Genomic DNA, 22,917 nt, shown 5'->3' on the forward strand with positions numbered 1-22,917 from the left:
ACTACAAACTTGTGACAAGACTTGAAGGCTTGCCTCACGGCAGTGATGATAATTTATGACCTTTCTAAACATATGGAAGACAGACACCAGCATTTCTGCCATTTGAGAAGGTCCGTTTTGTTTTTACTTTAGCAATTGTATGATTTGCTTAGCTATTAGCCTCTGTTTTGTATCATCTGCATTTATTTGACTTGCATTCTAAGAAAGCAGTGGCAGATTGATTTTGGAAAAATGTCTTTGAAATATTGTAAAGCATCGGTTTTCATCACCATACACAACTTTATTTGCTGGAGCTTGTAAATGCATGGTTTCTTTTGTTTGTGTTTTAGGCGAGTGATCTTTTTCTCAGTATTTTAACAATATAGGGCCTAGTAGATGTCCAAATCGTGTCTCTGAAAGCAATTAATGCAAAAGAAGGCAAATGACTTTTTAACACTTCGAATATATGTAATAGAGACAGACATTTTCTAAGTGAAAGACCAGTCAAATGTACATGTATAGCAAGTTTTCATAGTGTACATGTATGTCACGAAAAGTACTTTCTGTAGAATTTACAATTAAATATCAACTCGCTGTGACCCTAATATTTTGTATCATTACTTTTTTAATTTAACAGGACAGCAAAAATTACATATCTTACCATTTAAAGTAAATTAGAAGTGCTATAGGATGTGAAAAGTCCACAGTGCTCATCTATGCTAGAGAAAGGTTGATGACAAGCAGGTTGTTTAAGTACTGCCGGACTGCATACTATACTGTATAAGCTATTATTTTCGCAAGAGTTTAATTTTCACGAATTTTGTGAATCACTCTTGGACCGTGAATTTAACAACACACAAAAATGCCGGTATATACGCCAGGGTAATACAAGTGCAGTACACTTACGATAGCCAAAGTTTCCATTCGCGAAAACAACATCTCGCGAAGATGTCCCGAGACCTCCTCATTCTGCGCAAATATCTGTACGAAAAAATAACAGCTTATACAGTATTGTGCACATTAACTCTTAACGTGCCATGGTCGCCGAACGGCGACCTTAGTCCTGACGTGCCATGGTCGCCGATCGGCGACTAAGAACAGCGAGAAAAGCATTGATCATTAAAGTTCTTGTGGTACCGTAATGTGTTACACCAAGCAACTGCCAATGATATGTACTGGTAGCTGATTAGCATAGCCATCGTTTCCACTAAAAATATGAGCATGCTTACATTGGAAAATTTTGAGTAAATACATGATTTTTCAGCTAGATGTATTTTTCTCACATCGGGAAAATCCGCAGCGGGCGCACCCTCTGCGAGATGTGTATGGATCAAAAGTCTCATAGGTAAACCACGCGTGTGTATGCTATTGACTATGCGTGTATTGTCTATGCGGTTCCACTCGCATTGTTCCGCTTGGACGCTGTCCTGCGGGAAGCTGCTTTGATTTTGTCCCTCAAAGAGGGTCAGCTTTCGTTCGTCGGTCAAGTCTTTCATCCTTTTGTTTTGGTGAACGTCACTAATCATTGCCACGCTAGCATAGGAATTGCGCGTGGACAAAGGCCTGCCGATTTCAATAGAGTACGCCCGCCCGCAGTCCGCGTAGACAAAAGGAGGATTAGCAGGTTCTTCCTTCTCAGGTGGACAAAAGACACTATTCCAGGGCCCGGGACAATTACTTTAGTTTCAAATACAGGATCTGGGACTAAAGGACTCAGATTTGGGAATGAATTACTTATGCAGAAAGAGAAATTGCCAAGACAAAATAAACTGCTAGTATCTTTGGAATCATACAATTCAGAAGGCAATTTTGTTATCATTTGAAAGAGGAAATGTTGCTCTAAAACATTCTCACAGAGTCAAGGGAGCGTTCCATTGAAGAAAAAACAAGACTGACTCTTTTTTTCCGTACTACACAAAAATTTCTAATGATTTTTTTGATGTATCAAATATTTCTGCAATATTTCAGATTCAGATAGATATTGTGGCAAATTGACTGCATGACACGAAAGAGCAAACATTTCTTGATATATGTTGTGTAGAACTCAATTCAAAACAGTCAATAGTTTCAGAGATATGGCGGTTTTAAATTTCATTGTCAGTCCAGTCTCGAAACGTTCTGGCGTTAGGTAAAAACCTCTGGCACGTTAGGGGTTTTGGGCCTGGCACATTAAGAGTTAACTAATTACAGTGTACCAGTACCCTGGTAAATGCCTTCTTTTTTTTTGTAAAATGCCTGTGATAACTCAGTCTCCCAGTACAAATCTGGAGGAAATGTGTTGTGTCCAGTTTATTACACAGAGTGCCTGTGGAGCACTAAAATGTGAAGTAAAATGTGGCTTTACAGGTAGTTCTTAATCATTGCAATGCAAGATGCTGTGATAAAGCGGATGTTAATAAAATTTTTATGATGTGAACATGAATTATGTGGTGTGAGCTCATTTCTTTTACCCAGGTTTTGACAGTGTTCAAGTCATAGTGGATGACTTATTGAGATCTTGATGTGCTAATTTTATGCATAGTTTTTTTATTTGTACACTGTATGTGTATAAATGCCAATACATGTGTACGCATACATTTACACAAATGAACTTTATCAAAGGTCCCATTGTCTTTTGAGTTTACAACTTTGATAGAACATTGTGCATAACAGAGAGTCATTGCCAAGTGTGGGGACAAAATCCTATGAATCGCCTCGTGTAATCTGAGTTTGCCATCACTCTCACTCTCACACTCTTGATGATAAAATACAAATTGATACCCCAAAAAGCATTGTTATTGACATTTATTCATTGTCTTGTGCTTTAAGATGCCGTAGACATGAACTGCAATAAATAGCATCACAGATGCAATATGACGGTAATGACAGCCAGCTTTGATTTTACCAAAAATGTTGTCACATGAGGAGGTTAAATTCATTTACGACAGAGCTACCAAGTCTCACGCATTCTGCGTGAGACTCAAGCATTTAGGGGCCGTCTCGCGATCTCACGCATGGCACCCATTTTTCTCGCGCATCGGGCGAAGTCTGCAACTTGGGCCTATAATAATGAGCATAGCTCAAAAGATTAAAATGATAGTTGCAATTGAAGGTATATTTTCCTTTCGTCTTTCAAAATAAGTAAAAAATAGTCACTTAAGTATGCACCTGATCGCTTCATTAAGAGCTAAAAATTGAAAAAGCTCCCTACCGTAGGAGGCCACAGGGGGGAAAAACCCCTCCCACACCCTCGCTCGCGCGCACATTCGCTCGCCAAGATGCCGAGTCATGAAAATCTCACTCATAAAAATTTTTTTAACTTGGCATCCCTGTTACGACCTAAAATGCAAGTGCAAGTACGTGTACATCACAGGCATGAAGTAATGGAATACATGCCGCGTGCTGCGCTGCCCTACTTTGGCAAAAGGAAGCAAGTGACATCGAGTACAAATGCTACAAATGAAGAAAATATGTTTTTGGGTAGGCCCTTCAACATGGAAGTTTGTGATGAGAAATAATGTCGGTATTCATGCAAGTCATATGGTGATGCATTTATGACAATTCGAAGAATTTTGATATTCCCATAGAAACTCATTATTATGTAACTTGCTTCCTTTTGCCAAAGTACTATAGATTTGTAGCAAACATGAAAAATCTGGCAAAAGGAAATGTGATAATCATATATCACGAGTATGTTACTTGCTTCCTTTTGCCAAAGTATTATAGATTTGTAGCAAACAAAAAAAAAATTGCCAAAAGGAAGCAAGTGACAATCATATCATGAGAATGTTACTTGCTTCCTTTTGCCGAAGTATTATAGATTTGTAGCAAACATAAAAAATTGGCAAAAGGAAGCAAGTGACAATCATATAAGGATGTTACTTGCTCCCTTTTGCCAAAGTATTTTAGATTGTGTGTAAATATATATGATTTGGCAAAGGGAAGCAAGTGACAATCAGATCATGAGGTTGTAACTTGCTTCCTTTTGCCATTTTTTTTTTTCATGCAAATTTGTGCACTTGCTTTTGCCGCCCGAATATCTCAGAAATGGGCCAAAATTGTAACTTTTGGATTTTTCAGTTAAATAGAGCATGCCTCAAATATGCCAAATCAATAAAAAAAAGTCAATACAGTGTATCCATAAAAAATGTAACTTGCTTCCTTTTGCCAAAGTAGGGCAGCGCTGTATCCCCACAGTCCGTCTGTACAAGATGTCCTTCCCATGGAATACAGACACACTTTTTGTACTAGCCATACCTTTCTCATACAATTATGCACCCAGAGTGCCAGCGAAATAGATGCCTTGAAGCAACAGTGGCTAACAATCTCTTGGAAAACATAGAAAGAGTGCGTATCCAAGTCACTCAAAGACTGGTGTTCAGTTTCTCTTTTTGGACCAATAAGGATGGGCTAATTCTGCGGACAATGTGATGTTCCATTTGGAAGCAAAAAACGGCTATGCAGAATAGCATGGCTGCCAACGTTTGTATGCAGACAAAGTACCCTAATGATAAATTCTGTGCAAATATAATGGAAGAATATGATAATGGGCACTCCTGCATTTCTGCTACTTTTCTTGAAAGGGGTCTACCTGGTATATTCAACAGATCAACTGTGACTAGATACTATGAATATCTGATGACATGCACTTCTATTCCTTGAATAAGACCAATTGCTTGGGGAAAGGAAAAGTGTTCACACACACCATATTACTTTGTATTAAAGTCAGAAATGAACCATCCACTGGAGATAAAGGCGTTGAAGTTTTGGCTTGTTGACTTCCACGCTCAAACTTGAGTTGAAATTGCCAACTTCACTCCAAGCCTTGTGTTCCGGATGTAAGCGTGTCAACATTCCTGCGCCAGTAACACACATTCTCCCACTTGCACATTGGAGGCATGAATCTCATTTCAAGGTACAACGTACAACTGCACCACCACCGCTGCATTTCAAAACTTTGGGCAGTCCCTGATGATCTCGCGATGGACAAAGTCTGCTGTATTTACTGGAATCAGAATATTGTCAGCTTTTTGTGTCCATCCCGATGGTCTTTCTGCCTTTCCAGTTTCTTCTCTGAAGACCTGACAGTAATGAGGTATTGCTCTGCCTTGGCTATCTTGGCTTGAATTGTTGCACAGGCTGCCTTGTCTCTGACAAACACAGAGGGAATTAAATAGCGAGGAAAACCAGAGAAATAAAGTGAAAATAGTCATTCGTCTTGCTTTCACATATTGATTCTTAACTCGTTGCAGAGAATAATTTTCCTGGTATCGTATAGTAATTTGCTATGCAGTATAGTATGCGATAAAAAATGTCATTCGCTTTAATAGCAATTTCAATACGTAGACTTGTACACCATTTTGTTCAAAATATATGTCCATCAACTGCAATTGCTATTCAATTTTGAGAAAGGAAATTATTCCCTGCGCTGAAGACGAGTCTTGAGAATACTTGCGCAGGTTCTATGGGAAATGCGTGTTTATAGCAAAATCAGTCCGTCCTCAACGGGTGAAGGGTTGTGAATCTCTGTACAAGCAATCTGCTTTTCCTAGCAACTAATGTGATAATAGGATGTCTCAAGGCATGATAAATCTAGTCCACATACCGTAATGTAATATATATGTAAAAAATTTTATTGGCATTTTCACATAACCCTATAGACCCTTCACCTGCTGCTGCTCAACAAAAGAAACTGTTTAAAATCAAGTGTGAATGGATGAAATTACAGGCAGTAATCATGTCTTAACATGTCAGAATCACGCAAATCCTATGTTAATAGCTTTATTGTAAAAAATAATCAAATTTTGTGACATCCAGCTCTCTGTCTTGTCATAGACCAAGAAAACCAGGCGATGACAAATGTTAAGTAATTTATGTAGTACTTAATACCGTGAACTCCTGTTTTAACAAAGTCTGCAGGACCTGCAGTTTTCTTTGGTTATATCAAAATGTTGTAATAACCAAATGAATAAACAATAAAAAGCACAGAGCAGATAATGTTGTGGCCCAATTCTTACTTTGTTATAACAAAAATTTTGTTATAACCGTGTTCATTACAACTGGAGTGCACCATATTACCTGTGCAAAAGTCTGCTCACTCAAGTGATAAACCTGTAAATTTTCTCTTTACAGAATATTATTTTCTTGGCTTCTGAACCACATCCACGTAAAAAGAATAAATGCACAGCATACTCCATCCACTTTCAAAACCTGATGTGTTGTGGAAAGTGCTTGACTAACTTCTAAGAATAACTAGTTGCTGCTGCTTTGATGCTTATATCTTTTTTCCTCTTACAATTCCGGTTGAAATCGAGGTAAAGAGCTGTCAATGAAATGGCAGAAGAAAATGGCACTTACCCTTTGTTCCTTGCAAGTGATTGTTGTAGATGTAACAATCTCTTCTCTGTAGCCCTCACCTCCTCTTGCGTCTTCATAAGCTGTTCCATAAAAGTGAGAAGTGCAGAAGAAATAGCATAGGAATAAACAAAAGGAAATATGTATGACATAGTTTGTGCTGTAATGTCACCACAAACAATCATGCAAATTTGCTGAAATGGCAAATAAGGGCCCAATATGTAATGCCTCTCCCAGCTCTAATACTGTACGAGCTGAAATTTTCGCGTACCAATATTTCTGCAAATTGCTACTTGGAGGATATTTTTGCGTGCTGTTAATTTCGCGGTTACGAGGGTCTAACTGAACTTAGTTAATCGCGTGGTGTTATTTTCGTGGTTCGAAGGCGATTCCTGAAATTCGATAAAAATATAACCACCATGAAAATTTCAGCTCGTACAGTACCATGTGCATGACATTAACCTGTTGAGGAAGAGTCCCGCGTATACTTGGGCCGGTGTCCATGGGAAATGCATGTTGTATTAGGAAAATCAGCATGTCCTCAATGGGTTATGAGTTAAGAATATGACAAAATACTTTTGTGTTCAGTTTTCACATAAAAGTTAATTAACACAAAGCACTTATGGAGCAACTTGAATATGTCCAAGCAGAAACTTCACTCACTTCATTGCCGGTTGAACTCATTTTCATGAGTACCAAGATAAACTGTCTCATGTGCAATTTAAATCATATACCAATATGTGTCTTGATGTGTCTTGAGGCCACTAGAAAAGCCTGCCTTTATACTACAGTGTTCTTCACTCAGTTTTACACTGAACCTGTGGTTGAACATCTCTCATAGGAAGCATAAGTACTGTATACGCTGTTATTTTCGCATAAAGATATTTTTGCAAATGAGGATGGCACGGACATTTTTGCGAGGTATTGTTTTCGCGAATTGACACAGAGCCCATCATAAGTGCACTATTATCTCCGAGCGCATGATGACATTTTCGCATGTTGTTAAATTCACGGTCCAACTGTGATTCGCGAAAATTAAACCCTCACTAAAATAACAGCTTATAGAGTAGCTTTTGTTGACAGAGGTTGTCACACACAAACATCAAAATATATCCACACCAATTCTAGAGAGATCCAGTTCAATGGTCTTTCTGCACAGGTAGTCACTACAGACGGTTTGACTGTCCCTACTCACCTGTACATTGATTTGCCGACTCTTTGCTATTCTCTCTCCTTTGCTCTCCTCTCTTGGTCTCTTCTGTGACTTGACCAAAGTTGCATTGTCCGCCAGGAGCTCGTTAACTTTCACTAAAACAGAGAGGAATAGTGTTACGGAAAGAAAGAAGGTGGCCTCACTGTTAAATACCAAATGATGGAAAAATGAAACCATAAACACAGTCTTCAAATATTTGCAGTGGTCATATAAACTTACGAGGGAAACTGTCTGGTTTTTTTTTTTAAGGCTGAGTATGCGTTGCTCATGTTTATGCACTCCCTCTAAAAAAAAGAAGAGATAATGGCAAATGATGATGACATTTAAAATATTTTGAAATTTTAAGTACGACAGGAATGAGAGCTCATCAAGGATATCCCCTAAAGATTGCTAATACCAAGGGCTTTATTACTAAAAAAAAAGAATAAAAAGAATTGCTTTTACCCTGTGACATCATTTTGTAGAAGTGCACACTTACAAGCATACAACATGGCTCACAATGCTTTTCTTAAATGCACTATCAGTGGGAGAAGATCATTTTAACATACTATGGCAATAACAACAGAAAAAGAAAAAGAAAACAGAAAAGAAAAAGAAATCAGAATACAACATAACAGGAGATGCAGTTGTCATACACTTTCTCACAAGGCATCATCAGTTACATTATGAGATCATATTACACAGTCACATTATGAGATCATATTACAGTCACATTATGACATTATATTACACAGATGTACACATACAGCTTTGGTGTATTGACACAAATCTCACCTGGAAGGATTACACGAGAAAAAAAAAATCACAATATGATGATATTTGTTCAAATCGATTATTTGCAATGACGATATTTGTTTGCAGACAAGAGTGTGAAAAGATCAACCGCGTCTCATCGACCCACCTTTCTTTGCTCCAAGATGTGTATTGATGAACTCAAAGACATCCCTGGGTTTCTTTACAGTGGTTCCAGCACCTCCCGCACCTTTTTTCTTCTTTTTCTTTCCCTTGCTTTTCTTTTTGGCCTTCTTCTTCCCAACAATTCCAAGCTTTTTCATTTCTCTCAGCTTCATGCACGTGTCTAGTGATTTTCCTGTGGGGGGAAACAAAAGTCAGATAATGGTGTGAGTAATGTGATGCAAAAGGCAACCTTAACCCGTTGGAGACAAATCCCAAGAATACATGGGCAGGTGTCTATTGGAAGTGCGTGTTATAGCCAAATCAGTCCGTCCTCAACGGGTTAACCCCTTGCTCATCACATGTGTGCCAGTAATCAACAATATGAGGAATTACAATTACATTGTATATTGAGGCACTGGGTTGACTGTTGTTTAATTTTCATCATTTGTTTTTAATGGTCTCTCTGACAAACATGGTAACAGTCTTTTTTTTTTTCAATTGAGAGAATAACAAAACAAAGCATGACATAAGAGCCCAAGTGGGCTTCAGCTCATCTGAAGTTTAAGACTGAATGAATGGACTTTTGAGGCAACCACTCTATGGTGTAACTTGAGGATGTGCCATTAAACTAAAATGCAACTTTCTCTTCACAGGCACTGACAATATGTACTGCTTTTTTACCTAAAGTGGTATCTAAACACAATTCAATTTAGCTACACTACTGGATAGAGAGATGAGGACTGAAATTCTGAGTGTTTTAGCCCTGCTCCAAGGCCCCCTTGGGAACTGCATGTACTGTTTACATAACCCTGGATTCCCTGCTCCTTGAGATGATTCCTGCCAAAATCTGAGCAGAATGCACAGACAATTTCTCTCAGCTATACCCAAGCATCATGACCAAACTTTTTTTTTTTTGGTTGTACTTACCTGCGGGAACTATGACTGCTTCTACAGGCTCAGTCCTGCCCTCACCATTCTTTCCAAGACCTTTCCTGTACAACAAATCAATTCAAAGAGAATGTACTAAAGATGACATTGACAAAGCATGTAGGTCTACATAATTTGTACTATATTTCTGGAATTAATGTGGACCTCCCAAACTTTCTGACTGAAAAATAGGGATGATTTAGCTCAAAAGTAGCAAAGAAAGAGCAGTTCCCACAGGAGTGTGCTGTAAAATTATCCCAACAAAAACATGAAACTATTGTTGAAACAAGAGCTGGAAATGGTCAAAATTCAGATTCTTTCCTCCAAATTCAGTATGGTTGAGAGGTCTGCTCATGCTGAAAACTCGGGGTATCATAATTCAGGACGTACATTTTACTGGAACTACATACCACACATGGTGAACTTGGTAAAAGAAAAGTCAATTGTGCTGCACTGAAGATAGTGAATCCAGGATTCTTAATATCTTAGAGCGAGGTTGAAGCTTAGAACTGGACGGTAACGCATAACCTCCACTTCACATCCAGCAACCTACGCTACTTTTCCACATGGCCATTGCTCACCCGATCTCGTAGCCCATCTTGGCCATGAGCCTGGAGGCGATGCCCCTCGTGTGTGCCTCCCACTCCCCCAGACGACAGGAGGGGCCAGTGGGCACCCACAGCACATCTGCCATCTCCTCCTCCTCCTCTTCTCCTTCTCGCTGGGCACCGAGACGAGAGAGTGATGACAGAGAAGACGATGTCGAAGGGTGGCCGTGGTCACTGCAATCGCTGTCCATATCATCAGCATCTTCGTCATCTTCACCTTCATCATCATCACTTTGGTTGTCTTGTGAGCCTATGATTTTTTTGTTCAGAGAATACACACTGACAATGAAAATCAAGATTGGTCGAAACTGCAATGGAAAATATGACGACAAGTAAATGTAAAATGGTTATGATGAGGCAAACTAGGATTACCCCATCTCCCCCCCCCCCCAAAAAAAAAGAAAAAAAAGAAAAAAGAAAGGACTACAGTACTCTTGGTGATAACCACTTACATATCTATTAAAACAGAAATCAAGTTTGAGGTGGGGGTTTTCTTCAATTTGTCTCCCTATACAAATGAAACTTGTAAGATCGCAACTGATAATCTATAATTCAACAAACATGTTAGGAAAAGGAACCACCGGACTCGAACCTGTCATCTTACAAATTTTATTTGTGGAGGGAGACAAATTGAAGAAAACTCATACCTCAACCTTCACCCGTCCACTTAATAATCTCTTGTTTTCATGAACCAAGTTTGTTTGTTTGTCTGTTTGTTTGTGTGTTTGTTTGTTTTTTAACTTTTGGATGCTCATACTTGCAGTTTAGGACACACCTCTGCTAGTTTCTTACATTGCATAACATTTAGAATCATCAATGAAAAATGCAGCAAACGAAAGAGATGCAAATTACCAAGGGGTAGCACATCCTCCACACCCAACGTCTTGCTGTCACCATAGGACTCAAAACACACTGTGATCCGCTCTGCCTCAGTGTCTATGTCAATCACCTCAGCTGGGTACCAGATGTCATCAGTATACTTAGCCAGACACCTTGCTTCGATTGACAGGCAGCTGTCGTTGTTTAGCAAACAATGCACAGAAAGAAAAGGAGATGGGCAGATAACAACACAGAAAGAGAGAACGAGTGAAAGTGAAGGAAAGGATTAGATGAATTCTAATTTTTGAAAACTTATACTCCCAGATGACAGAAATCCTCTATTAAGCCATCTCTGCATTTTCCTCATGTCTCAAAAAGGAAAAAAGAAGAAGAAAAAAGTGGAAATGAACACTGCTAAAAGCCCACATATTAATGTGAAGAACCAGCAGGAAAACTGACGCAATATCAGGAAGACATCGTATGGGATGTACACTAGTATTGACCCCCACAGACTTCTTTGAACCTTCCTTTGAAAAAACAACAATATGATTCCTATATTCCCCCATACACACTATGTGTGGGTGGGGTATAATAACACCTGAGGTAATTTATGGAATAGATTTCAGCTTCAGTGGGTTAACCAACTTTATAAGAACAGATGCACTGAAGAATTCAGCAGTCAGCCAGCTTACCTCAGATCAACTTCCTGGAATGGCTTCAGGTCTGTCACCTTCACACTGAAACCGTGGGAAAACCTGTATGAAAGTTGAAATGCGCAAACAAACTTATTACCACTAAAATCTCATTTCCAACTCTAGTCCTCTACTTATTGTTGCTGACACACAACCTGGAAAATATTGCACTCACAGAAGACAATGCAAACACAGACTCACAATTTGAGAGAAAACGACACATACAAGCTAAATCTGAAAACAATGAACTTGATAAATGAAAGAATATGGACACAATTGACCCCGTTTGACTGTCTACTCATGAGGTGTGCAAAGATAAAATTCTTTGAAAAAATTCTGTACGAATGTCTACTGCCTTGTGCCTCAGAATGTCCAAGAAAAGTCTTCACCCTAAAATGGTCACAACCTTAATGATTGTTCCTTTCGCCACAGTAGCTGCAATCATTGTTTTCATTGTAACTTCCGTACATATTCTATGATAAACAGGCGATGGGAAAATCCTTATGAATAGTGATATTAGACACAGGAATATAGAGACATATTTTGATCAGAGTAATCTTCTTCTTCTTTCTGGCGTGGGGGGTGGGGGAATTTGATATGTGTCGCCGTAAACAGTTACCTGCAGTCCTCCTCTGAGAATCGACATTCTCCTTTGAAGAAGAAGGGACATGGTTTCATGGCAGTGTTGGTGGGATTGCAGAACAACACACGCACCCGAACCTGGTTGACAGAGAAAACAAAACAGAAAGATCAATGAGCATCGATTTAAAAACTCTCGGGCCTAATCTGAAATGGTAACTTACACCAAATCCAGGATTTAAATTTAGCCCATGGACTACAAGTGCAAAATACCCATATCTTGTACATGCACATGTGTTCATTATTTGATGTATGTGGGCATACGTTGAATGTGTTGTGCCCACTTATGTTATCCATACTTGCATAGTCTATGGCCTTGATTCATACTTCCTTTGTGTATTCTTGCCAGTAAGTCTGACTGTATACATGCCTTGCAAAGCATGGATGATACTGAAACATATTTTCAACTCATCTGTTTGAACATGGATAGAACAAATAAGGGATGCCAACATCTGTAAACCAGAAAACATACTCGTCTATACAAAAACACCTACCCCAAAACACATTCTGAAGGCAAATACAATACCAGGTATCTTATCAGTAATTTAAAAAATACCCCATAAAACAGGAAATTTCATACTTTATGCCTGCGAACTCAAATTGCATGACACAAACAAACAAAAAATCATTCAGAATACAATGAGTTTTACAGATGAATAAAGATTAAACAAACTAAATACCATTATTTTATTCAAAAGCGAAGCAGTCCCCAGCTCTGTTTATAAAGAACATGCCAAGGTCCAGACAAGTCAGATGGACATACATTATATTTAGGGGTCAATGGAAAGTCCCTATGATGTGATTATATCCTTACCAAAAACAAAAATAAAAAAAAAGTAGCACAAGCCAAGAATGAAGATTTTTCAGCCACAGATCAGAGGATACAATCTGTCTCTTCTGGCCCCTATAAACGTACCTCATCATCTTTAGCTTGGGAAGGCTCCACAGATAGCACGATGGCATTGTGCCTCTGCTGGGCTCCCCACTCGTGCCGATAAACAATGCTACACTTGGTGCCTGCAATGTCACTCAGGCGTCTGTCCTCCTCTTCTTCATCCTCCTCCTCCTTATCATCATCATCATCATCATCATCGTCGCTGTCATTGTCCAGTGTCTCCTCATTCTCTCGCTTGTAGTCGCTCTTCTCCCATCGATGCACAGCATTTGGATTGCACTCTGCGTGAACTGGAGATGCAGGTGATGAGCTACCCTCGTCTGCTATTGCAGCCTGTGAAAAATGAATCAATGGTCACATGTCATGTTAACTCTACAGCATGATGATTAATTTTGCACCAGTTATGAGATAGAATGAATGAAAAAAAGGAATGAAAAAGACTGTATGCAAAAAGTAATTATCATGGTATCACATTTTCATTGCTCATTTTTCATTTTAGGAAAGATACAGCAGCAAGTACATGAAATTTAATATTCAGTATTGGATTTATTGTGGTTTCACCTCATCAGCCTTGGTTTTATGGACAGCTGAACAAATTGTTACTGTTATTTTTTTTTTTAATCTAGGCAATCTCCAATAAAGTTAAAGAGTTTTCTCGGTAGAATATCTTACTTTAGTTGGAATCTAAAAGTTAACTATAGAAGAAATAAATAACAAAGGAGCATACACAGTGTAGAGTAAATGTGTGAGCCACAACATGCATACATGTGTATAAGTAAACATTTGTACATATTGAACAATTAGTGGTATATTTGTACATCTGATTTAACAATTCACTGAGTAACAGTGATGAAAATGTGTGCAGTGTATTAGTAAATTGTCTCACTGTCATGTTAACATTGACCAAACTTTCTAATAAAGGGAAATTGAAAATATGCAAAGTCTGAATCACCTGAAATGCTGCAAATTCTTCATCCATACTATTACTGAGTGGTGGGTCTTCATTCTCTCTGCCTTTACAGGTATGGCTCTTTGTTGTTGTAGCAGGTTTGGTTGTGATGTCATCAACATAGCTCAGCAGTTTGCTCTTCTTCAGAGACAGCAAACTCCCTGTGGAAAAAACAATACATAGTACAGAGTATGTCAATCATTTGATCTTGCACACTTCTACTCTTCCACTTGTAAAAGCAATGCCAATAATATACTGACATGTTCATTGCAATCTAAATCAACTGAGTTTTCCACAGAAATGTCAACATTTTGGTATTTTGCTAATAATAATTTGTAACACATATAAATGTTTCACACAGATATCATTTCCATTACTTTACAAGCAAGAGGATCAAATCATCCTACAATGTAGGTGATGATGGATGATATACAAGTATATTCTGGGAGAATGGTGATTTTACAGCTGTTACAAGACATCATAATCTTGTTTCATAATTAGGGAGCTTTGTACTCTGATTATGAATAATCATATATCATAATATTACTATTTTTTGCAGGTGATGGAAATTATGAGCAATTTAATACCTGCAAGTACTTTGATGCTTTCGTGGAGCTCTTGTTATGACCCAAGTCAGAACCAAATTGAATAAATTGTGTTGTTGTTAGGAAGGGTAAGGTCAGACAATCTCTTGTTCTCAGGTGAATATGTTGTCAAGATGTGCATAACACTTGAATACACTTTTGAAACAACCTTAAATACTGAATACTGGGAGCAATATCACTATCTTAATGACATTTATAAACAAATTCCCTCAATATGCAATTTGCATAGCCCTGTTTGTGTACCTTGAGTGAGCTCAATGACTTCTCTCAGGTCATTTTGAAGCTGTGTAAGGTTAGCTGCCTCCTCGCCGCTGGCATTCTGGCAGATTGCTTCCACCTGCTGGAGCTGTTATGACATAAAAAGAGGTACCGTACCGGGTATTTGAGATGTTTATTTTGAGGGCAGTGGTGGTACAGGTGAATTAAGAGCCATTGAGAAGAAGAATGAGACAGAGGAAAACCAAAAACAAAAATGAGGATAAAAAAGCTGTGTACAGAAAAAGGTGTTAGGATAGAAAAAAACAAACAAAAACATGTGGAGGAAGACGAAATGCCACAACTCACAAGATTAACATAAGGGATGGGATATAGGGTAGGTGAATAGTGAGAGATGAATACAAGAAAACACGCAAGGAGGAAAACACAGAAAAATTAGGAACAAGAAAACAGGAAAAAAATGCTAATACAGTAAACAATATTTTGGACAAGATTAAAAATTAATATCTTCTTCTTTCTTTCTTTCTTCTTTTTTTCCTTTTCTCCTTCTTTTCCTTGCCTTTTCTTCTTCATCTTCTTTGGTTTGACTGTGCACAAAAACCTTCAGACAGGTTAATTTCTACATGTAGCATAGCAGGAGATGTGGTGTAGAATTAATGGGCCGCTTGCGTTTATAATACTGACAGTATTTTGTCTGCCTTTCACGCTGCTGTTCAATCTAAACTGAACATGCAAAATAAACAACGTATGGGACTGAAACACCCAACACTAGTCAAGAGTCTAATTACATTACTCTGATGATATACTTGACACTTGGAAGTACTAATTTCACTGAAGCGTGACGATATTTGCCAACATTCACTCAAGACAAAATTGTCAAGAAGGATAGGATTATGAAAGAACCAACCTGTTGCTTATAAGCGGCAATTGTTGCCTCTAAAGTTGCCTCATCCATCTTATCTTCAGTGAGCTCCCTGCGATGAGGTGACGGGCTGCGTACGCGGCCGGCCGGCTGGAAGATGGGCAGCTGCAGCTGCGGGGCCGGGCGGCCTGGCAGATGGCGGTAGGGCCAGGGAGCGGCGCGGCGGTGATCTAGCTTCAGCTCCAGCGCAAGCGAGCACTGCTAGCTTCACAACTGCACGTTCGAGGCGGATCTTCTACCGCACCCCGCTGCAGCGTTGTAGCATGCAGTGCAGTGACCCTTGCATAGCCCAGCGCATGCAGCAGCGTGCATGTACGTGTAGTGTCTGTCTAGCAAGTCATTTTCCGAGGTACGTGTTGTCTACAGTACAAACGTACAGTTGTACATTAATGTACACGGGGTTGAGAGATGAAAGAAACAGCAAGAACAAGCTACTGTATGATGGCAACAAGTGGAACTAACCGCCAGTAGACATCGGTCTCATATATTTATCAGTAAACCTGTGTGGGCAAACCTGTGACCTATGTAAGCAGGTGAGTACAGAATCTATTCTAAGCTATCCGAACTTTTGTCGATACACGTAAATTTTAATCTCATTCGTCTCATCACATCTCGATCGATCTCGAATGAAATGGCCGACCCATGGCCATGTATGCATGGCATGCATGCCATTATTAGCATAGGCCCGCTTGGCTGGTGTACCGGTACATGTATTTTCTGCAGTGTGGCCAGGCCCACGATACGTAATGAAAATCATTAAAACATTGGAAATTGTGTATGTTTATAATGTATGCCTATTATATTAGTATTACCATAACAGGGGCGGACCCAGGAATTGCATAAAGGGGAGGCGCCTTTGCAAAATTAAAGGGGTGCACGCAACCCACGTTTTTCTTTTTATTTCTTTTGTTTTAACCAATAAAGAGGGGGCGTGCACCCAGTGCACCCCCCTCTGTCGTCTGGATCCGCCACTGCATAAAGCCTATTCAAATCAAAGGTAATTTATGGCGGGCGCCTTATTGTGATTGTATTAGATCTAGTATACCAGTACTTTGATTAAAAAGGGCTGTAAATTTATTTTAAGTAGTCTAGACAGTGCAGTCTAACGTTAGTAGTAGTAAGGGAATTATGGCTGATCTTGATTTTAGCTAAACTGATAAACCTGTTACAATACACATTATGCTTTTGTGTGTGATCAAATTTTAGCTCAGGAGGTTTATCCTTGGTGAAGGTTTTTTACCATGTGATTTTTCTTTCTCTTTTTCAATGAAAATTGGACAAAACAACATTCCAGCTTCGTGAAAAGGCAGTGCTTGTGATGAAGAAAGCCGATTCATGTGGAGGATGTAAGTGAGGTGCAACTGTCACCGAGGAGAGCCCTGAGGCCCATACACATGCCAGTGGACAGGGACAGGTACGCTATCCTTTACAGCTGTGTCGGTTTGGGGAACCAGCAGGAAACGTGGCGCATCGATTTCTCGGTAGGCGAGCCGTTGATACGGAGTCGCGGCAGTTTATTCGGGAGCGCTACCAGGACACCTCGGTGGTGATCTTCAAAGATCAGCAGAGGAGGTTCAAGGAGGAGTACTCGCGCAGGACGGCGCCTCCATCTCGTGGCAAGGATGAAACCGACAAACCGGGCACGTCTTGCGTCAAATACAGTCGCTATGGCAACGATGCAGTCTTGGTCAACGAGGCAGTCTTGGTCAGTGAGGTTGGGAAAGAGGTCATCAAGAAGGATGACCATGTTGTGCAATCGGCCGTCTGCGCTGTCATGTGAATCTGTGTAGTAGTTGTGTTCAATGTTGTACCACTAGGAACCTCTTGTCAATAGCAATAACAAGATCTGGTTTTTGTAGATGTATGTCATACCTCACAGGAAATATTCCTCCCTTCGAATCTTTCTGATAGTATACAGCTGAAACCTGGCAAATTTTCTCTCATAGTCATAAGACAGCTATCCTGAGTGATAATGCTGCAATTTTCTGGCACTGTATGTTACCTTCCTGTCATGATATTTTACTGCAGTTTTCCAAAACGTATCCTGCAACAACTTTAATAATTGTCATGCAGTATCCCACATTTAATTGATCCAAACTTCTGGAAAATTGAATTTGGTCTGCATTGCTTAATACAGAATAAATCTGCCAATGTTTAAATCTGGCATATCAGCAGAAGCAAACCATACTTGTGATGCATACAATGATCTTTTCATTTCATCATCTCCACAAGAATGTCCAATTATGTTGCTCTGGACTGTCATATGATATGCCAAATTCGTTTTACATTTTTGTCATTAAAGCAATTCTTTATCTATCAGCCGTTGTTTTTGAAGTGTATTTGCATGCAGTATTCTCTCACTAATACAGTTTAATGTCATTTCTTGCCAAAGCACTCGTTTGAAATACACTGTCCTTGTAATCATTGGTACAAATGTAAAGTACTTTTATAGGTAGGTTGACCAATTTATACATTCATACTGCTAAATGTAATGGTTCTTACAAGTTTATATTGAATGACTATTATCACTATAACATTTACAGACCTGTTGTATCTCTCTGACTATGTAAAGACATAACTCCTCTTTCTCTCGAGAAGTTTTTGAAATACTGTATAGTGTATCTGTGATGTTTAATTGAATTTTAGAAGTAAGCCTATTTCTTAACACTCTGAAAACAAGACTGGATGCGATAATGGATAATGTTTGGAAGTCATATTCATATAATATTATTCGGGGATAATAGAATTGGTATGTTCAGAAAGCCTCTCTGTGTTACTTTAAAGTGTATACCTCCAATTACAGTGTATGGACCAATGTTTATAGAATTGTTACTGTGTATTTATTCTAAAGCTTCTTTCCAACACCAATAACAAACAACCGTGTTTTCCGCATTAAATCTCTCTATAAAAGTACCTTGAGATACGGTTGCATTATGCAGTTCAGTGCAATGAGTAATCTAAACCTAGGGGTTTTGCTGTTACATTATGACATGTTTGACACAGATTCAGCCACCCAATAGCAAGCGTGCACATGGTGATAGGCTACATTAAGTAAATCTGTGTGTATTCATTCTGCAGTGGTGGAGTTCCATGGCATACAGCTGGAAATATAGCACTACCACTGATTTCACAATATCTTTCTTGATGATTTACATTTTTTCCCCAAGGAAACATTCAAAAGATGTCCAGAAATGAAGTGTTTCTTGTACAATTGTAAATCATATCTTGTTCGTGTTCTGAATATTGAAGGCATGAATTTGTGCATGCATTCTTGCAATTTTGCCTGTCATTTTTTTTTTTGTGTGTGTATAAGTACTCTGCAATGTAGATTTCTGCATCCTATTGGAGAACTGTCATTAATATCACATCACTGCTGATATTAAGAAAAGAGAACAATTTACCAATTGAGAATCCTTGATTTAAATAGTTAGTAATTTTACAATAACCAAATGCATATTGATTGCATTTACAGAGGACAAGTAGTTTAAATCCCAATCAATTATATCAAAAGCAACCTTGCAAAGTGGATTGTAAAGTTTAGCTGCACAATTTACAAATTGGTGTCAAGACACATCAAGGTTTTGCAACAAACACTGAAAATGAGCTTCACATAATCATAAACACACACACACACACACACTGAAGTTTATATGAATGTTTTTTATTCCCGAAAATATGGAGATAATGTTCTTTATTCCCGAAAATATGGAGATAATGTTCTTGTCACTGTGCAATGGAGGAAAGATTGAATGATGTGCAAAAGTGCAGCTTTGTCTATGTTGTGGTTGATTTACATTGTATGATATTGCAAAGTGAACAAATCAGGGAATATGTCAAGTATAGTACAGGGTGTACACACATGCCAGCTTTGAATGACTTTGAGACATTCTGCCAACTTTTCCACCTTGGTACAGGTGTACAATGCAGTGGTTATTTAAGAGGGGAAATCCAGTCCAAATATAAGTTAGTCTGATAAGAAAGAGTAAAATATTACGAGTTCAGCAGTATAAATTTGATCAAAATTGGATGAAAAATAAGGAAGTTATGACATTTTGATGTTTTGCTATTTTCAGGGGAAACAGTTCTTGAACAGTCAAAATGATATAATATGCTAAGTTATGTCAAGTGTCATTCCCTCACAACTTACATGTACAATATAGTTTGTACACAAAATTTTGAAATTTCCAGTTTTTCATTAAATTTTTATGCAATTATGCCCGAGGCTCAAATCCTTGTAATATCTAACTGATCACTATTCTGAAGTTATTCAACCGTGAATAACATCATGTTTCATACTTCAATGTTGAGGGTATGACATGGTTAACTCACTCATTTGCATCTATTCATATCCACTGTACAAGAAACTGTTTTGCAGAAATTAGCAAAACGTCAAAATGTCATAACTTCCTTATTTTTCATCCGATTTTAGTCAAATTTTTACTGTTGATCAAGATTGTAAGATTTTACTCTTTTTTATCAGACTAACTTGTATTGGACTGGATTTCCGCTTTAAGAGCTAAACATGGAGATCAGTCTTAAAATCTTAATGTTAGATGACCATGTTGATAATTGTGAAGACATGTAATGTGTTTGCAATTTGTGCAGAACTTAACTTTTTTGTTGTTGTTTTGCTATTGAATGAGGCTCTATTGATATTCCTATAATCAATATTTGGATGGACATGCTTTGAAATGTGGTACCGGGTACTGTAGTAGAGCTGTTGATGAGATATTATATTTCTTTCACTCATCTGTTCATGAGCATTTGGTTCACATTTTTGAAAGACAAATTTACATGGTATGGAAAGAAAAGTTGTCTCGCAAGAAGCTATTGTCACAAAAGCATCAGATGAAAAAAAACAACAACAAAAAACATGCTAGTAGCATAGTCACCTGTGTACAGGCATGTTGTACAGTGTACCATCAGTGTGGTACAGGTAGTTTGTTTTGGCGTATAATAGGAAAAAGATCAATTGATGACAAACCAAGTGTTTAATTTTTAGGAAAATGTAACACTTGAAACAAACAAAAAACCCTTTTAATACATGAGAGTGATTTCTCAGATTTTCCCATTTACTGATCTTTTGCAGTGGTTTTAAAGCTTTCCTTCGAGGTACAATGATTTAAGTGCTCAGTGCATTACTTCCCTTTGAATCATACATTTGTAAGATACCATTCCCTGTTGGGTATGCTCTGCATTGATTTTGCAGTCATACATGTACATTGTAGCACTGATACAGGGTCTGTGATTTCTAATTGTACATTGAATTCTTCTGCTCCAGAAGTTAGATTCAAGTTAAGTTTCAGTTTTTATCGATTATTCTTTTTTTTTTTTTAGGTTATTGGGAGAACATTCTTTCCCCAGAGTTGTCAAATTGTATCTTTTAGATTCACTCATTCAGTACAGAACTGTACTTTACTGTACTACAAAGTTGGCATTATATACAAAAAATTGCAACTTTTGGCTTGCTTATTTGCTTTCAAAACTATTGTGAAATGTCAAATTGTGTAAGATTTGCAAATTATGGTAGGATACAAAGGAATTATGATATATACATTGATGTATGCTGTATAGTCTTGGGTAGGAAAGGGGAAAATGGGTGTATTCTAGAATTAAAGTGTAATCTAGGATTGATTTGATAGCCAGATGGTAGTTTTATTGTTACTTAAAGGCAGTGACACTCTAGAAGATCCTACAGGAGAAGCTCAAATAAATTATGTTCCAACTTTGTACCTTGCCTTGCCAAAGAACCCATGAGGATAATGATACTTTAGGTGGACAAATACAGTTTGAAAAACAATGCTGTGATTTTTTTCATATCTGTGAGCATGATATATATTTTGATAATGCACAAATGCAGAGCTAATCTTTCATACTTAGGTTTAAAGATAAAAAAGATTTGGTACCACAAAAGTTTCCCTGAGTTTCCTTGTCTTAGATTGTGTTTCGGGTTAAAGTACCTTTCATATAACTAACACTGTGAGACTTACTCGCCCCAAAGTGCTCTCATGTCTTAGTAATCATGCAATAATGGTTTCGTACAATACGTAGTCGTGGTACCGCGTCGAGTCAAACTGACGGCTCGTTCAAATTTGTCAGAGCCCGCTCTGCTCTGGTACGAAACCATTATTGCATGATTACTAAGACATGAGAGCACTTTGGGGCGAGTAAGTCTCACAGTGTTAGTTATATGAAAGGTACTTTAACCTGAAACACAAACTAAGACAAGGAAACTCAGGGAAACTTTTGAGGTACCAAAACTTTATATTACTTTAATCAAAGAGCAAGGAGAGAAAGCAGATTTGGAAAGAGGACCAAAATCAGAAACACGGACAAAAGAATTGTTAAGTCATGAAATGAAAGTAACATGTGATATGTGAAAGGCCTGCATTTCAAAAATATTCCATCACAGAGGAATTATGATTACATTTTTTTTATTATAGCAGCGATGTTTGGTATTTAAAGGAAACATTCCAGTATTTACTTCAGGAAATTTGTGTTCCTTTCATTTTTTTTTTCACTTTCATTCATTCATTCATTCATTCATTTTTCATTTTCACTCTTCTGATCAAGTCAATTCATTAATTGTGGGCTTTCAAAGAAACTGCACTCAATGCCTGCTATGAAGATTTTTTAGTTGATTGCCATTTTAAGGAAAAAAATCCCATGACCCATTTGCATGTAACACCTTAAAAAGATCTCTGTAGATTCTCTTAAAAACCCCACTTGGTTCATGTAGCCTATAGCAGATGTGTATGAATTTGAAAATGTGAAAAAAAAGGATGACATCTTAAAGCCTGACAGTAACACTGCATGCTCAATATGTATTGCTTTCGTGCTTGTATTCTGTATGTTACACTGGATGAGTTAACAATTCCATGAAACAGACACACCTAACTACATTAGATGCAGACTTGTATATGAAAGAGTCCACACTGCCGACTTTGATATGAATCCTCCAACAAAATTGTGCCATTTATTGCCAAATTAGCAGTTCCTGCCAAAATTGTACAGGTTTTGTCACCATATTATAAGAACATCCACCAAAAATGGTTCTTTTGTCATATTTCCTGATGTTGTTACCTGAATGGAAATGGCTTGCGGTTCATATGATACAAACCAAACAGGTTAAGTTTATTCACATGGGGTAAAACAATAGTGCTCAATTGCAGCATGTGACATTGCACAGTCAATATGTTGATTACACATGTTTCTACTTCATC

General features: G+C 38.1%; 1 protein-coding gene across 1 annotated transcript; it reads right to left on the reverse strand.

Annotated features, from left to right (window-relative positions):
• Positions 1-4,969: 4,969 nt before the first annotated feature.
• Positions 4,970-15,727, reverse strand: LOC139742844 (zinc finger CCCH-type with G patch domain-containing protein-like). The gene is made up of 13 exons (XM_071653362.1): positions 15,680-15,727; positions 14,800-14,902; positions 13,955-14,112; positions 13,024-13,335; positions 12,088-12,188; positions 11,469-11,531; positions 10,810-10,970; positions 9,931-10,207; positions 9,350-9,414; positions 8,427-8,615; positions 7,508-7,620; positions 6,316-6,395; positions 4,970-5,108 (listed from the first exon to the last, which is right to left on the reverse strand). The coding sequence occupies exons 1-13, from the start codon at positions 15,725-15,727 to the stop codon at positions 4,970-4,972; spliced, it is 1,809 nt and encodes a 602-aa protein (XP_071509463.1).
• Positions 15,728-22,917: the final 7,190 nt, after the last annotated feature.

Source organism: Diadema antillarum, unplaced genomic scaffold (genome assembly GCF_040938485.1).
Source record: "Diadema antillarum isolate AM-2024a unplaced genomic scaffold, OU_Dant_1.0 scf00000033, whole genome shotgun sequence".
In the NCBI taxonomy this organism is placed as follows: domain Eukaryota; kingdom Metazoa; phylum Echinodermata; class Echinoidea; order Diadematoida; family Diadematidae; genus Diadema; species Diadema antillarum.

What these genes read in the sequence shown, in the direction of transcription:
- LOC139742844 (XM_071653362.1), bottom strand. Translation starts at nt 15,727, where the DNA reads ATGGATGAGGCAACTTTAGAGGCAACAATTGCCGCTTATAAGCAACAG. An exon ending in AGCAGTCATAGTTCCCGCAG is followed by an intron (nt 8,616 to 9,349) that starts GTAAGTACAACC and finishes TTCCCCCCACAG; the next exon opens with GAAAATCACTAGACACGTGC. An exon ending in TCACTTGCAAGGAACAAAGG is followed by an intron (nt 5,109 to 6,315) that starts GTAAGTGCCATT and finishes TGTGTTTGTCAG; the next exon opens with AGACAAGGCAGCCTGTGCAA.